We start from the raw sequence: 18,183 nt of genomic DNA, 5'->3' as shown, positions 1-18,183 counted from the left end.
GTATGTAACCCTAATTACTGTCATTAACCACCCTATCAACCTTTGTAACATCTGCAAACTTAGACATTAAACCTATATACTATCATCAATATCATTATGCAATGATCCATACAGATCAGAGTCCCACTGAATGACTTTGGAATAAAATTTCATACCTGTTATCTGTACAAATTTTCATACAAACCATGACACCTGTTAAAGGCACTGTACACATATAGGTTCTCATTGCATTTCTTTACACATGATTGATTTCAATAAGTTGAAGGAAATAAGAGTGGGCCAGGAAATCAGAGAGTCTTATAATGGGGGATTTTAATTTCCCACATAATGACTGGAATTTGTGGGTTGGTCACTCACACACTAGCAAGGCTTTTGTGGATTTATTGGATGATTGGTTTCTACATCAGCATGTTCGGGAGACAACTAGAGTGTGTAATACTCTTGATCTGATTATCAGTAGTGATTCTTCATGCATTAAGAATCTGCAGATAAAGGAGCCATTAGGTGGCAATGATCACAGTGTGCTGAAGTGGGATTTACTCAAAGAGGTAACTACCATCAGGGGTAAAGGGAAGGGTTTTTGCTTTCGTAAAGGCGATTATGATGGTCTGAGACAGTATTTAAATTCTATACACTGGGACCAACTGATGATGTTACCAATAGCAAATTCCAAATGGGAAGCATTCAAAGAACTTATCTTGGAAGCTACTAGGCTTTACATACCAACTAAGAAATATTGTTCAAGGTTTAGGCCTAAATGGATGTCAGATGAACTAATGAGACATATGGCAGAGAAGAAAAATGAATGGGATGCATATAAATTAATGGGTAACATGGAAGCCTATGATAGATATAAGCTGGTCTGTAACCAAGTCACAAAGAAGATTAGGCAGGCAAAGACAGATTATGAGAAATCTTTGACAAAGGATGCAAAGAAAAATAGCAAAGATTTCTTTACTTATGTAAACTCTAGAAGGAAAGGGATGAATCAGATTGTTCCACTGTATATTGATGGTTCAACTGTTGATGATCCTGCTCAGGTGGCTAACAAACTAAATGAGTATTTTGCATCTACATTTGCACATGAGGAGTTATTCAGGGAGGGGAATGCCAGAGGTGAATTAAACTCTGGCAGTGATCTAGATTATTTTGGAATAACTGAGAGGAAAGGGGAGGAGAAATTGTTGAGGATAAACATAAAAAAGGCATCCGGGTGGATGGGATCTATCAATTTATATTAAAGAAGCAGCAAAGGGAGTAAGCAGACCCTTAGCCATAATTATGAGAGCTTCTTTGGACTCAGGGAAGGTACCCATGGACTGGAGATGTGCAAATGTGACCCCAATTCACAAAGGAGGGTCAAAGGACGACACAAGCAATTATAGACCTGTTAGTTTAACTTCTGTTCCAGGAAAATTAATGGGGGCACTGGTTAAAGAAGCACTGCAGGATCATCTAGACAAGACTTCAGTTATAGCTCGGACACAGCATGGTTTTGTTAAGGGAAAGTCTTGCCTGACCAATTTGATTGGATACTATGATGTGATCACAAAGGAATTAGATGCAGGGAATAACTTTGATATCATATATTTGGATCTTAGAAAGGCTTTTGATACTGTTGCACATGGAAGACTGCTGAACAAATTGGAGCAGTGTGGCACTGGAGGCAAATTGCTGCTATGGATAAAGGGATGGTTGAGTCGGAGAAGACAGAGAGTGATAATCAATGGACACTACTCATCGTGGACTAATGTTTTTAGTGGAGTCCCTCAGGGTTCAGTGTTGGGTCCATTGTTGTTTTCTGTATTTAAAAATTATATTGATGATGGTATATTAAAAAAAAAATAAATAAATTTTCAGTTTATACTCCGGCACGACAACCAAGTCAGTAGAGTTTACAATAAATCGTCAATACAAATATTTATCGTATTTAGTAGTCACGGGCTTGAACCCCGGTCCACTCAAGGAACGCGTGCTATACACTCTCGCTCCTGACCACTCAGCTACGTCAAGCTTAATGTCCAAGTTTGCAGACGATACGAAGGTTGGCAGGGTTGTTAAGGACACTAATGACAGTACGCTGCTGCAAGAGGATCTAGAAAAGTTGAACAGATGGGCTGAGAGGTGGCAAATGAAGTTTAACATTGACAAATGTAAAGTACTACATATGGGAAGCAGTAACCCCAGAGTAACGTATCAACTCTGTGGTAGTACACTGAGAGCGGTAGAGAACGAAAAGGACCTGGGGGGTAATTGTGCAGGCAGATATGAAGTTTTTCTGAGCAGTGCAGACGGTCTGCAAGAGTAACTCATGGTGTCTTGTGAATGATATACAGGAATTTTTCTAGCAGGGATAAGGAGGTGATTATTCCCTTGTATAAGGCAATGGTCAGGCCACATCTTGAGTACTGTATACAGGTCTGGAGGCTTCATTCATTTTAAGAAGGATGTAGAGCTGTTGGAACGAGTACAGAGAAATTCAGAGAAGGGCAACAATGAATGGAACAAAGGGGTGCTCTTACGAAGAAAGGCTTAAGTTTTGCAAATTACAGTGTCTGGAGACCAGGCACATGCGAGGTGATCTGATTGAGGTGTATAAAGCTTTGAATGGTTTGAGCATGCTCAACGCTGATGGGACTCTTCCTCTTGCTTAGAATAATCACCTGAGAGGGCATAACTTCAAATTGAGGAAAGACAGATGTAGGATAGACGTGCGGAAGTTTGCCTTTAACCAGCAGCGGGTGGTTAGTTGGTGGAACAGACTTCCATCCTTTGCTGTGGAAGTTGATAGCGTAAATAAATTTAAGGCTCAGGTGGACAGGTATTTTGAACGAACGGAGGGGTGAAATGCGAGCGGTTTTTTTTTTTTTTTTTTTTTGGCTAATGCTACATAAGCTTACTTTCTTGCATCATATGCCTCTACCAATGCTAAAGTTGTTATATTACACACTAAATCAGAAGATTAAGTGATTCAAATTCAAAATCAATGAGATTAATGATGTAAAGTTACCCTTTGTATATACATATTCATAGACAGTACTTATTTGGTATCTCATTTATGTATCATTTCAGCGGACAGTTCAGAAAGGAGCCAAATATGTGTGTTTAGGGAATAAAGATTGTCCTGTGGATAAGAGAAGGCGCAACCGATGCCAGTTCTGTAGATTCCAAAAGTGTTTAGCAGTTGGAATGGTTAAAGAAGGTAGGTAATCTTATTACTCTTTACTTATATGATGATATAAGTACATTAAGGTATTCATAAAGTTACAGTTTATTTAAAGTAAAGCAGAACTTTACTTTCTAATGTCTTGTGTCAGCGCGTAAGAGGCATGAGAAGCACACCATAATCCGATTTTGCGTCGCGTAATTCGATTGTGCCCTCGTGGGTAGCATATTTGGTATAATCATCGTTCTCCCCACACCTGCTAAAAAAGACCCGATTTCGAATTCCGTGAATGACGCGAGGAATTTTTATGAGTATTTTTCACAACGTGGCTGAGTTAGTTGGTCTCAGGCGAGAGTAGCATGACTTTTTCTCCTGGAAATTCGAATTTTTCGTCCAGCAAACAGTAAATCCACCGCAGAAAACCCGCAATTTACAGATATATTACATAGGGCGCAATATGGCATAAGTTGCTTATGCGCCTAAACCCTACAACAACAGACTACATTGCTCCACAAAATAAACAGAACAAAATGCTTTTCATAAATATTTTATTGTGAAGAGCCTCGCCTAAGGCTAATATTTGATATAATGGGCATCCTGGCATGCAAATTCCGAGTACCCAATAGCAATCTATTCACTGCTCTGTCACTTTGTTAGCGCTGGTGGAAGAATGGGATCTGTTGCCACAGAATCTTATAGATACTCTTATATCGAGCATGGTTCACCGCTGTCCGGCCTGTTTAGCTGTTGGAGGGGGATACATGCCATGAGACCATTTCGAGCATCTTGTATCGACTTCTGTAATCTGAACTATTTGGTAATTCTTATACAACCCCTATAAATATTCCTTATACCTGTCCGATGTTTTTCCTTGTCTCCTCCACCATACCAGGTTTTGTCCCGCTTCATTGCAAGCTGCACGAGTTACACCACGTGTTTTACGTGTTCTGTAATTTTGTCGAGCAGTGTATTAATTTTACTTTATATCGGGCGAAGACTACGATAAATCTTATGAATTCCTACAATAAGGGTGCTAAGGACTAAATTTAAAACATTGAAACAAGTAGTTGCTCGCTATACAAAATGCTTTTGCGTTTGGTATATATAACCTGATAATAATTTCGCCTAGAAATACGGATTTTTCATCCCGAAAACCAGAACACTGAGCACCGCTTTTATTCTTACATAGAGAAAGAGAGAAAATTTATTATACACAATTTCAACCAAGGGCAGGTCCAGCCTTTATGTTTTTTTTTTTTTTTAATTGGGTAATCTCACTTCGAGAGGGTAACAGCATAGAAAAAGTGTTCTGTTTACAGATAATGCAGAATAATTTAAATAACCTTAGGGAGTATTTATCCCAACTACACCCCTCCTCGGAATCCGTCCCTGCGGACGACTAGAACCAGACATTTCGAATTATTTAATATTGATAGGCTTTCAAAAACATAGTTGATTATGTTAAGAATATTTAATTATTTTATTTTCATTATCAGTATTATTTGTTCACAGTTTAAAAAGGAACTGTTGCTCTCTTTCACCAGTTGTAAGGACCGATAGTTTAAAAGGACGCCGTGGTCGATTGCCTTCGAAACCCAAGTCCCCACAAGAATCTCCGCCTTCTCCCCCAGTGAGCTTAATTACAGCATTAGTGAGAGCCCACGTAGATACAACTCCAGATATATCCAGTTTTGAATATTCACAGGTAAATTGCATTGAAAAAAAAAAGAAGTAATTTATAGTTTTTTATTTGTGAATGGTGTTTTTTTTTTTATAATTTAAGGACTTCTAGTTTTGTTATTATGTATCCCAATGCATTAATAATGTTTGTTATTATGATATATTTTCACTTTTGAAAGTACTAGACGAGTTAGCCCTATAGATTAGTTAGCCTAGTTAGCCCTTGTGGAGAGTTAGTCCTATGGGTTCCTATAAATTATCAATCTTGAGTATCACAAAAGCGTTCAGGGTTCTCTATCTACTCTTTATTATTATTTTTAAAATTTTATTTTTTCATTTAAAATTGAAAAATTCCTTGATGAACACATCGATTGATTTCAAAATTACTTTTAAGTTAATATAAATAAATAAATAAATAAATTTTTCAGTACATGTCTTCGAAAGAAATATTCGAAGAAAACTTGAAATTTCATTTATTATAAACTTTAATGATGGAGAAAATTGTTACTAAGGCACCGGTAGACGAGTGGTCAAATGCAAGAGGGTTATGACGACTTATTTGGTATGGTTTTTAAAAGATAATGATGGGGGGTTCGGTAATCTGGCAGAGGATAAGAATTTATATTCTCGCCATTTATATAATGAAAACATGGTGATGTCCTTATATTCCTCTGACTTTATGTAGTCGTGTCCCGATGTATAAACAAAACATTTATTTTTATTATAAATGAATAGACAGACTTTTTTCGAATGTATACAATAAACAGGTTTTTGAAGAAAGCTAATGAATGAATATAGAAAGAGAAAGAGAGAGAGAAAAAGCGTGCTATTAAAAAATTTTTAATAGCACCGCTTTCTCTTTTTTTTTTCTGAAATAATAATAATTATTTTTATTGTTGTTGTTGTTATAATATTGCTCCCTGGTGGGGGGGAGTTCTGCCACCCCTTGACGGGTACTGGTCAGGATTGCGACTTTCTGTTCCTTGTATATGTTCGAAGACCTGTTGCTGCTAGGTTGTAATGTAGCGTTTTTGGCACCAAACCGGTGGTCGGCACGATGATCGGGATCGTCGTTACTTGTTGCATATGCTTGTTTGTTTGTTTGTTATTTTGTTTTTAGGAACATTAGCAACTAAGGCCATATTGCTCCGGGGATATGCGGTGGTCATTCCCTGACCTTTCCGCATCCTCCATATTTGGTGGTCACGGGCTCGAACCCCGGTCTAATCAAGAAGCATGTACTACGTACTGCTGCTCCTGTCCACCTGGCTACGGAGGCGCCTCTTGCATATGCCGCATCTCTTTGATCTCCTGTCTTAGATCCATGGACTACCTGATCTTTTCCTCGTAGGTTTTCTGGAGGTTGCCAGTGTTGGGTACTACTATTTCAATCAGATAGCTAGCTTTTTCCTTCTTGTCAACAAGGGTTATGTCCGATCTGTTGTGCGGGATTGTCTTGTCCGTCATGTCGCAGTCCCAATACAGCTTGTGGGTCGGGGTCTGTAGCACGGCCTGGGGTTCGTACTTGTAATACGATACACTTTCTTTGATAAACCGGTATTTCCTCGCTAGCCTCTGAGGTATTATTATTATTATAAAGGAAAAAAAACCTTTCTCCTTTATGGAATTTTTTTCGGTTATGTCCGGTTACTATTATTATTGTTACTATTGGTCGAGAACTCTCTTACCGTCCTACAGGTGTTCAGGATTGCAGCTTTCTGGAGTTCAATGTAAGTGTTCTCTAGGAGGCCTGTTGTTGCTAGGTTCTTGTGGAGGCTCTTTGGTACCATGCCGGTGGTTGTCACGATGATCGGGATGGTCATTACTTGTTCCATATGCCACATATCTTTGACTTTGTCTTAGGTCTGAGTACTTCCCGATATTTTCCTATATGTTTTCCGGAGGATGCTAGTGTTGGGAACCGTTATAATAATAATAATACAACACATTACAGTACAATGTTATGAATGGTAATCAAAATTTAATAATTAAATATTAATTTTAATTATAATTTTAAATTATAGCAATGTATACAACGTTCTAATATTGTGATTGATTAATATTTATTTCTAGAATTCATATTAATACATGCGATAGTTCCAACTTCCTTTCTGGTATTACTTTTAATTTTTTTTTCGTTATTTTCCGGTTTTTTTTTTTTTTTTTTTTTTTGTGAAACAATATTTTCATTTTATTCAGGTGGCGCTATAATAATGAAATTCATTTAGGTCTGTAATAATAATAAGTGTTAATCTAGCGTAATTTGCGTAAGTAAAAAGATTTCATTAAATTTAAAGTTTTTTGAGTAGCTTTTTAGTTTGTAAAATATTGCAAAACGATATCAATATTTTGGGAAGCTTTTAAACTACTTAGCTTTTTGTCATTGACTATTATTAATTTTTTATACTTACAAAGAAATGCTGCTTATGTTTTGAACGGGTTATTTGTAGCTACTAGAAAGAAAAATTATCATATACAAATTTAAATCAGAATGCATTTTCGAAAAATATATAAACTGGACATTCTATTAAACAGTGAAGTATCTTATTCATATTAATTAAGGTAAAATTTTGTTTTTATTTTATTTTGTATCATAAAATTTTATTAATGTCTTCAGATATTTTAGCCCTAGTTTCATGCATTATTATTATGGCAGTGTTAACAGTGTTAAAATAATCACAAGAACAACATGTGATTATTTTACATATAAAACAATAATGAATGAATGTTTTAATATGCTAATTGGGATTTATTTCGTGAAATTTAATAATAGTTTATCACACTGAATACAAAACTTACATAGGAAAGTAAGAAAGAAATTCTCAGTTAAGCAAAGGTAATCAATTGGTCTACTTAATCTAAGTAATCAGCTGAGCACATTTTAGTATTATTTTCTTATTCGTGTCCAAAGTTTTCAGTTTTTATATGTGGTTGCAATACGTTTTGCCGTTTACGTAGGTGGCTCTAAGTCATGTTTTTTCCTCTTCTTTGGAGGCCATGCAAATATTTTAATAAAGTTTTCTTCTATCTTTTTTCATTCACCGTTGAAACCGTTGTTTTAGGATAATCCATCAAATGTGTCAGTGTCCATGGCCTACTTTAGTCAGGTCTCTCTCTCCAGCCGCTCTTAACGTAACTAGTTGTCTTAAAAATAGGTGTTGACGAAAATGATGCGAAAGAAAGCTCCACCCCCAATATTTATTATGGCACGGGTCTTCAAACTTTAGTCGGCTTCTTTTAAGTGGACGAATTTCTTTCTTTAGAAAACTCCATCTACTACAACCTCTTTGATCGATATGAATTTCTATCTTCGACCAACAGTCACATGTTCGAAACCTTGAAGAAATAAGGCCTTAGAATACAGTAAAAGTTAAAGAAAGTCAATAAAATCCTGAAAACTCACTACAACCGTTGCCGAGCAAAATGTGACACGCAGGAGAACATACATGCTTATTGTGGGATTGTTGTGATTTACAAAAATAAATAAATAAATAAAAATAATATGCTAGTGAGTAAATAGATATATAATCCAGATGGGTTGGATACATCGATTTTTTGTTGTTGTTGTCGTTGTTTTGTTTTGTGAACTATTCTTTCGATTCCTTTATTAGCATGTTATGCTTTAAAAGGATACGTCCCTAAAAAGAAGGCAGTCACATTGTCCGTCCCTAAAAATGAAAGCATTCATCCTAAAATGTCCCTGAAAAGATTAACAGTGAATGAAGATTATAGAAAACATACAGATATCTCCCTCCAACCGAATGAGTATGTAGTTATATTGAATATACTATAGATATACTACACTGGTATCCAAACGTTAAGACAGGCCCGTGTTTTTTTTAATTATTTAAAACTTTTTACATAAAATTATAAAAGTGCGCACTACAACAACACTACTCATTTCTAATTTAGTGTGCGACAGAATGCTATGTATTTATACTTCGCAACAGCATCGGGAGTCAACGTTAGCTTTTATGGGGGAGGTGAAGTTCAGTTATGTTGCTACGCAATACAATATAATTCAAAGAGCTTTAGCATCTTTATGGGCTGCCTTAGTTGAGTAGTCATGCGCTACGGTGCATAAAGTACACGTGCATTGAGTGACCGGGGTTCGTGACTGCTAAATACGGTGCTGTTTCTTGTATTCTCTCTACCTTGTAAACTCCTCTGACCATGTGGTCGTCCCGAAGTATAAACAGAAAATTTATTTATTTTATTTTATCTGCTGAGGCAATTTGGAATAAATAATACCATATTCATAAATATTTACTCAGGTAATACCTTACATATACCAAATCATACGAAAAGTTTTGCATACAGCATGTTTCATATTTCCATTAGAAAAATATTTCCATTAATACATTTGGAACTAGGTAAATAGGATGCTTCCATAGATTCAACTTTGACTCACGATACTGTCGCGAAGTATAGGTTTTCTCTTTCTGTAGAATGCAATGTAACGTTTTGGAGATTTGGAGCGGAGGCTGGCTGTTGGCAAGATGATGGCTGGTCAGGCGAAAGTTGAGGCGGCCAGAGCTTCATACGTGTCGAGAATGGGGTTATTTGAAGCTCATAGCAACATTAGGAGACGGGGGAGGTATGTGAAATTAAAAATCAGTTAAGAGTTACAACTCAGAATGATCGCTATCCAGCCCTAACAGACATGTTATACAGAGGAAGAGATGATTGCCAGACAGCTCTCTGTCTCTTGTGTTCTAAGTTGTTCACAGAACGATAGTTTTAAGGCAAACTATGTACAGAAGACTTTAGGAATGGATATTCTATGTGAGACGGCCAATGGTTTGGGTTCAGTCTAACCCCCCCCCCCCCCCCGACCGTCTGGTTTGGTTCAGACAGCCCTGTCTCTGGAGTCAGGACCAATGTTTACAGCTTGTCCAAGATTCAATATTGAAACTGATTCTGAACGTTTCTCATCTGGAGAAAACGCAGAATACGCTTCACTTTCCGTAACATCAGGCTTTTCAGAGGTGCCATAAGTTCATATTCATGAAAAACAATAATGTTCTCCCATACAGGGGATTCGTTGACCTATCTGGTCAACGAATTCCTTGAGAGTGAGGATATTCTTTTGATTGGACAGCTAGCTAGATCTCAGGACCTGAATCTGACTGAGTATGGAAATTTTTATAAAGAAGAATTGGAGAATTCCTCGATACTTCTCTTTCCAAAAATTCCCCGCCCCCACAGAGAACGGAATTTTTTTACGACAAAGGCTTATACCAGCTTAATAAACAACATTTGAGCTCTTTGTGAGTTGTTAAGCTATCAGAGTGATCCTACTCGCTATTAAATACCTAACTATGCAGGACTGACTCTTAAGTTTAGGTAACCTTGATCTCATGATTACGATTCATGAAAATATATGCATATTTCTTTTCAGCAGTATATCTTATAACAATAGGTTTGTCTAAGTGTTCATGAGAGAACGCCTTACTGTTATCTGAGATAAACTAACTCAAATTGAATTTTTAAGAAAAATATAGGGTTACAATCAAGAAATACTGAATTGCGCTCAGATCCACTCTAATATTTGCTAGCTGTATGCAATTGACTATATCGTTAAAATATACCAGAGTGCCTCTAGTGAAAGTACTCCAGATTAAAATGACAGTTGGTAATGGGTAGGTTCAATAGAATCCTTCTGGAGAGAGAAGTTAGAGAATATTGAATTCTCCAATTTCAATTTCATGTATCCATAGCAGGCTTTATTAGAAAAAAAAAATGTCTTTATCTTTTTGGGTGACTCTTGTTGAACAAATAAGACGAATGTCGCATCTGTTTTTCCATGAAATTATATGACAAATATCATAATTCATATATTTTATTTTTCACTTACTGTGGTAAGTTTCAAAACATTGAAAATGTTTCCAAACATTCATATATTTAAACCTAAACATCTAAATATTCAAATTCTGTTTATGTTTCATTGAATTCCTACGAGGCACATTTCTTCAAATAATTCTAATCTTCTTCAGTACAGAGAACACACGGGTCACGAAACCCCTACAACGGAAGCAGAAAAGGTCCAGCGGTTTTATCAACTCCTCACTTCTTCTATCGATGTGATCAGGACATTTGCAGAAAAGATTCCCGGATTTTCTGATCTAGACAAAGATGATCAGGAGCTTTTGTTCCAGTCCGCAAGCCTAGAACTTTTTTCCCTTCGTATGGCTTACAGGTGAGACTTCCCAGTTTGATATTATTCCCAATATAATTATACCTTGCATGATTTCATGCAGGACAAGTCTTGTTACCTGCATTTTCGAATTAGGAGTAAAATACTAACTGTACACAATTAAAAACAACACAGTAGCTTGTGGAAACAAAACACTTGTTTAAATACGCGATCCATCTATGGTATTATAGACAACAGTGGATTATAAATCACAGATGAATCGCGTTCTGAATGATTTCTTCCTACGTAAAATATACATAGCGGACACTTTATTAGGTGCGCCTGCCCTTTTCGTGAAATGGGACGCTTTCTCGGTAACAGCATTAGGTTTTACCCATGCAGTAAAAAGCAAGTGAGCAGATACGTAGGGACCCTGTATCTGTGCAATTATGATATTTACGTCTTCCCCTCCTTTTTTATCTTGACCATTAGCAAATGGGAACCCATTCGCCAATGGTCAAGGTGGATACGCTGCTACTGCTGCTTTTTATGTGAGTTCAACAGCCAACCAAAGGATTGCCACTACGGGGTAAAGAAGTGGCCAGACCGTTCAGAAACTACACCAGGCCAGAAAAATATAGCACATTGTAGCACTAATCCTCCTTTCGTGGATTAGTCAAAAATCTGTTTACCTCCATTGCACATCAAGCTAGGTTTGATAAAAATATTTGTAAAATCGATGGACGAAAAAGGAGACGGATTTTCCTGTTTGAAGCAAAAGTTTCCTCGAATCAGTGAGGCCAAGATAAAAGGGGGAATTTCTGTGGGTCCTCAAATCAAACTGCTATTCCAAGATGAGGAATTCACTAAAAATTAAGTGCTATAGAAATAAGAGCCTGGAAGGCATTCGAAACCTTCTGCTGGAACTTTTAGGCAATGAGAAATCACAAAATTACAGTGAAATTGTGGATTAGCCAACTTTTTTGTACAGAGAGTTGGGAAGCAACATATCGTTAAAGCTTTCCCATTCCCATTTAGACTTTTTTCCTGCAAATTTAGGAGCGGTCTCCGATGAACAAGGTGAAATATTTCACCAAGAAATCTCTCAAAGGAAAAAGGATACCAGGGAAAATGGAGTCCAAATATGTTGGCAGACTACTATTGGAATCTCGTACGGGAGACACCAATGAACGATTGTAAAAGGCAAAACACGACAAAATAGGTGTTTTGTTATCAAATAAACAATTTTTGTAAATAAAATAAGATTAATAGACACATTGTTCAGTATTTAGTACTGTATGTAACATTTTCTTAAAATATATGAAATCATTTTTTTACTAGAAACTTAGTTTTTGACTTTAATCCCTTCTCCCTTAAAATTGGTGGATGTTACAGCAATATGGTTGCCATATTTGAATTCAGCAACATCGAACTACAAGAATCACCCTGAATTTTAACAGGGACCGGGAATTTTTATTATTTTTTATTTTTTTTTACCAACCAGTGTTTCTTGTGTATAGACTAAACCTCCGTGGCCCTAAAAAAGTGGACAGTCAGTGTATCTTTGAAGTTTTATTCATCGAAATTCTTGATTGGATAAGAGGAAAAGAGAGGTGGTGGGTAAAATGAGTAGAAAGAGTATAAATAGAAAGATAGACAGAGAGAGAGATTGCTGAAATAGTATACAAATAAATCTTCATAATATGTGCTGGGTAATCTTTAATTAGTGGTGTTATGAGTCAATAAAGAGCTATTTTGAGTTGTGCCTTGGATGTAGCTGGAAATTTAATCAGGCTGATCGTGGCCGTTGGTAGAATAATTTATGCAAGAGGCAAATTTATCTTATTTAGATTAAATTTCCATCTAAACCAAATGACGTGTATAAAAAGCAATGAAAACTAATAAGAATTAATTATAAACTGATCGGAAGTATTCAGTCAGATCAAAGAAATGTGTTGTATCTATTACTGATTGATAGGCTTCAAGTTAATTAGAAACTCTATAAATAAATCTTCAAATACGCTGGTATCAAAAAAGTTCGTTTACAAAACAAAATCTGAAATATAGTGTTGTCTAAAGTAAGGTTGGTCGCTGTAGGATTTTAGGTGCACCAGCAACTTAGGCCATATTGCACCGTGAATTCTGCGGTTGATTTGCTGTTTGCTGGACAAAAAACCCAGTTTTCGGGAGGAAATGCTATGCTACTCTCACCTGAAAGTACTAACTCTGTCACATTGTGAAAAAGACCCATAAAAATTCCTCGCTTCATTGACGGGATTCGAACTCAGGTCTTTGACACCCGGTGTGGGAAGGACGGTGATTATACCAATTGTGCTAACAATGAGGGTGTCTAAAACAACTCAAATGAGCTTTTTGTGGGTGGGAGCGAAGATACCACAAACCATGATCCAGCCTAGACCTCTGTTTACAGTTTTTCTTGAAACTATCATTACTGTAGTATGTAAATGGGAGTTCAAGCAAGCTGTCTGAAGATGATTTATATATGACCTCTCGATGTTAGAACGAGATAGTAGTCATCCAGGATGTTGTATCTCTTGACCAACCTTGGATCTGTTCTCTGAATGCCTCTTGTCTCATGTGTTCGAAAAATGTATTCAAATTCTTTGTAAAATTTAAGCAAATGCGAAATTCTCAAGCGTTTAGGGCATAAGCCTCAAGCTATGAAGGAGTCTAGACTATGTATAAATATAGTGCAAATGCATCAGGAATACATAGCTATATCTGAATAAATCAGATTATTAATAATAAAACGGCATCGTTTTAAGTTATATCTCATATTGTGAATACCTTCACAACGAGTTGCCATGATATTGCACTACTTCGAATAAGTAACGCTTCACCTAAGGAGAAGACTAATGTTACTTATTCTCAGATGGATACCACCACCCAGACGGCACCGTTTCAGGGCTATTTGGCCCTTCTTCGGTGGGTGGGTGGGTAGGTACCCGAGTGATGCAATGATGGCAAAACAGTTATGATGTATTCCTGATGCATTTGCACTATATTTATACATAGTCTAGACTCCTTCATAGCTTGAGGCTTATGCCCTAAACGCTTGAGTCTAAATACATGATACACCATCAGGCATCTCTCATATTGTGGAGTTATACTTCATAACTGTTTTGCCATCATTGCATCACTCGGGTACCTACCCACCCACCGAAGAAGGGCCAAATAGCCCTGAAACGGTGCCGTCTGGGTGGTGGTATCCATCTGAGAATAAGTAACATTAGTCTTCTCCTTAGGTGAAGCGTTACTTATTCGAAGTAGTGCAATATCATGGCAACTCGTTGTGAAGGTATTCACAATATGAGATATAACTTAAAACGATGCCGTTTTATTACTAATAATCTGATTTATTCAGATATAGCTATGTATTCCTGATGCATTTGCACTATATTTATGCAAATGCGAAATTTAAATAACAAAAGAATTCCTTGAAAATATTTTTGTATTATCTTAATCATTGTGTTTATTTTAACCATATACACCATATTGTCAAAAGTATCCAGACATCGGGCCGTTTTTTGTTTCAGCATGACGATGCCCAATGTCATACCATGCCTTCAAATCAATGCCTGTAATGGCTTGGTTTGAAGGCATGGGCATGCAAGAGCTTCACTGGCCTGATTGACCTTAACCCCCATTGAGTACGTTTGGGATGAACTGGAACGTCAGCTTCGGGCCGGGCGACGTCCACAATCAGTAAATAGCTGAATTGACTGCTGTGTTGAAAGACCAAAATACCGTATCTTGTTATCAAACATTGGTTTGGTATCTACCTTAAGGCCAAAGGTGGACAACACGTTATTAAATATTGTATCAATAAAAGGGTCTTTGAAACAATCACGTGTCCAGTTATTTTGGCAATATAATGTATTTTTGTATTTATGTTAAATTAAATTAAATTTGTTAAATTAAATTTATGAATTGTAGTGTGCATTCTAAATATGAACCGATTTCAGACGTAAATCTTTTTTTTCTATCAGAGCGAAACCAGATGATACGAGCTATGCATTTTGTAATGGGGTTGTACTGCACCGGCACCAATGTCAAAGGAGTTTTGGAGACTGGCTCACCGCCATTTTGGATTTTTCAAGAAGTTTGCATAACATGGATATTGATATTTCTGCCTTTGCCTGCCTCTGTGCCTTGGCTCTAGTGACAGGTAAGTTGCATTAAAGTAAAAATAAATGAAACGTAATCGAATTCGATTTTAAAGTAGATGGACTGCTGATTAAATCATTGATTTTTTTTAACAACGTGGAGGAGTTAAGTCGGTCAAAGGCAAGGACTGCATGCTTTTTTTTTTTTTTTTTTTTTTATTCCCGGAAATTCGGAAGAATGATGGATGACTTCACTATCAATCCAAGGTTCTTTTAGCGTATGTTCACTCATTTTGGACAACTTCCATGAAAAATGTTGAACAAACTCAAACTATTGCATTAGACATTTCAAAGGCTTTGGCATAACGGTTTTTCATCCTGCAATCTCTCATATTTCTCTTACAAATTTGACGCCGGTATCTATCTTCTACAGATACTGGCATTATGTGTGGTGTTAGAGCCCTCTTTCTCTCTCTTTTCCTATCTGTCTATCCCTTTCTTGTCTTCTCTCGTTTTTTTGCTTTTTTGTCTGTTTATTTCGGCCTTTCCTTCTCTCCTCACTCCTTTTACGCTTTTCTTTCCTTCTCTTTATTGTTGGTATCTCTTTATTTCGGTCTTTTACGCTTTTCTTTCCTTCTCTTTATTGTTGTATTTTCTTCTCTCTCTCATTTAACGCTTTTCTGCCTGTCTTTGTCTTTCCTTTTCTCTCTCTCTCCTTTTACGCTCTTCTCTCCCGTTGTCTTTCCTTTTTTTCTCTCTCTTTCCTTTTACGCTCTTCTCTCCCATTGTCTTTTCTTTTCTCTCTTTCTCCTCTCTCTCTCTCTCTCCTTTTACGCTTTCCTGTCTCTTTATTTCGGTCTTCTTCTCTAACTCTTTTACGCTTTCTCTCTCTCTCTCTCTCTCTCTCTCGTTGTCTTTCCTTCTCTGTCTCTCTCACCTTTTACGCTTTTCTTTCTCCCTTTATTTCGGGCTTTCCTTCTCTCTCTCTCTCTATTTGCTTTTCTTTACTTTTTATCACTCTGCTTTTCCGTCTTTTCTCTTTTTCCCTCTCTCTCTCTCTCTCTCTCTCTCTCTCTCCATTTCAACAAATGCTTCCATAGTTGGAATTTTCGCTCTTTTATATATTATTTCTAGTTTAGCTGATAACGCTACATGAGAGCCTTCTTTCATGTTTTATAAATTGGCATTGTACAAATAATCAAAACTTCTCAAATATATTCCTTCAGTTCTCAATTGTCAGTCTTCATCTCCTCCAGTCGGGGTAGATACTGGTTAAAGTGAAAATACTTCGAAAAGTTAATGCTCTTATTTCTCACCCGAAGTTCTGTCTCACTTATGCTATAAGAAATACACAGATTTCTAAGACTAGGTTTCTCTACCTGATTAATATTCTAACCTCAATCTTGGCATAAAGATATCAGAAATGTCGTTCCCTTTGTGCCTATCATACCTTGAAATACCAGCATTAATTCTGCCTAAATTGCCATTCCATTTCTAACGAGTTAGAACATGTGCAGCAGTCAACTTGCATCCATTCACATTAAACTGTAAATTCGCAATAGCTTTTTGCCACCAAATAACTTTAACAATCAGTTTAAAAATACACAGGCAGATAACTTATTTCGTGGAATGGCAGCGCCACCGTACAACAACTGAAAAGGGGTATGAAGTTACGCGCCGTATGTATGAACCGTTATGTGAGGTGTTTCTGGATCATCATGACGGATCCATGTCTCCTCAGTAATCACTATGCGACTAAGAAATTCTTCACCTTGTCTTTAAAGCCATGTTAGCATTTCTCTAAATCTTTCACACGGTTTTGTTTCTGATCAGGTGTCAAATAGTGCCTTGCCTTATTAGAATGACATTCTGCTGTTTAGCTGATAGTGCGGTTTTCCTGTCTCGTCCAGAATCCACTGGGCTTTTGTGATTTTCTCTGGAGTGGTGGAAATACTCAGCTGTCCACGCCGCGAATCTTCGGTGACCGATTCTCACACTCTCCTGCCATCTACCAGCAGTTAGTCGAAACTTTATTGGTTGCACGGTGGCGCTACCATTCCGCGAATTAAATGATCAATCTGTGAAATCGAAAAATGTTCATTGGAGTATCTCTTCTAACGGTAATACTAGTTTCCTGTGTTGCTGTTGAAGAAGCAATCCTTTTTTAATCCTTTCCAAGAGAAAAGGGTTAAACTCGCATTGAGAGCTATTCAACAACAACAACGTTCTTGTTGAACTAGTATTAGGATCAGCTACTACTTATTTAGTTTGTCTGTGCCTGTGACAGGATTTGTCTGTGGCAACTTCTTTCTTTTTTCGAATAAAATGCAGTAATAATTCCGTTTCGTTTTCTGTTGCAGAGAGGCATGGCTTAAAGCATCCAGAAAGAGTGGAGCAGTTACAGACGAATATCACCGATTCTCTTCGTGACCACGTGACGTACAACAGCGAAGCGCAGAAAAAGCCTCACTACTTTTCTCGAATATTGGCTAAACTCCCTGAGCTAAGGACACTCAGCATGCAAGGTCTACAAAGGATCTTTTATTTGAAACTGGAGGACTTGGTTCCTGCCCCACCTCTCATTGAAAATATGTTTGTTCGCGCTTTGCCATTTTAAGAACAGTGGGGGGTGCTGTGCATCAAGATGCAACAGCGTTGTCGTCCGTAGCTGTGTGCATAGATGTTTGCCAAAGACTGTTTAGTTCTCAGCAAGGATTAGTAAAACAAAAAAAAAAAAAAAAACATATCTACAAGCCTGAATAGCCATATGGTTCCTGATAAAAAAAAATAAAAAAATAAAAGTTAAACAGTGATTTCATCGTTCAGGAGCTACTAAAGGATGAAGTTAATTTCTGGGATTAAAATGTGATGAGTGAACTGCTTTTGGAGAAGGAGGAGGAATGAAATTTCCACTATTTAATATCCCATAATCCATTATTTAATATCATATAATTCCATTATTTAATATAAATGTTCCATAGCCTTCAAACTTTAAACTCTTCAAATCTACTTAAACAGCAAGCCTTTCGTGAAGACAGAAATATGGCCGACAAATGACTAGCGCCCCCTTAAAT

At 36.9% G+C, this 18,183-nt stretch overlaps 1 protein-coding gene across 4 annotated transcripts in view; it reads left to right on the top strand.

The window, feature by feature from the left end:
- The window catches only part of LOC150075817 (putative nuclear hormone receptor HR38), a 102,128-nt gene extending 84,282 nt beyond the window's left edge, over positions 1-17,846 (top strand). For all 4 annotated transcript variants that reach the window (XM_090388051.1, XM_090388049.1, XM_090388052.1 and 1 more), the window contains 5 exons: positions 3,073-3,202; positions 4,711-4,871; positions 10,843-11,045; positions 14,993-15,171; positions 17,470-17,846. In XM_090388051.1, coding sequence (XP_090244177.1) covers positions 3,073-3,202; positions 4,711-4,871; positions 10,843-11,045; positions 14,993-15,171; positions 17,470-17,726 — 930 coding nt within the window. In that variant the 3' untranslated portion in view covers positions 17,727-17,846. The remainder of the gene's footprint in view (positions 1-3,072; positions 3,203-4,710; positions 4,872-10,842; positions 11,046-14,992; positions 15,172-17,469) is intronic.
- The last annotated feature ends 337 nt before the right edge of the window (positions 17,847-18,183 follow it).

This window comes from Mastigoproctus giganteus, chromosome 13 (genome assembly GCF_048544385.1).
Source record: "Mastigoproctus giganteus isolate SK-2022 chromosome 13, ASM4854438v1, whole genome shotgun sequence".
NCBI lineage: Eukaryota > Metazoa > Arthropoda > Arachnida > Uropygi > Thelyphonidae > Mastigoproctus > Mastigoproctus giganteus.
This window is presented reverse-complemented; position numbering and strand designations above follow the sequence as displayed.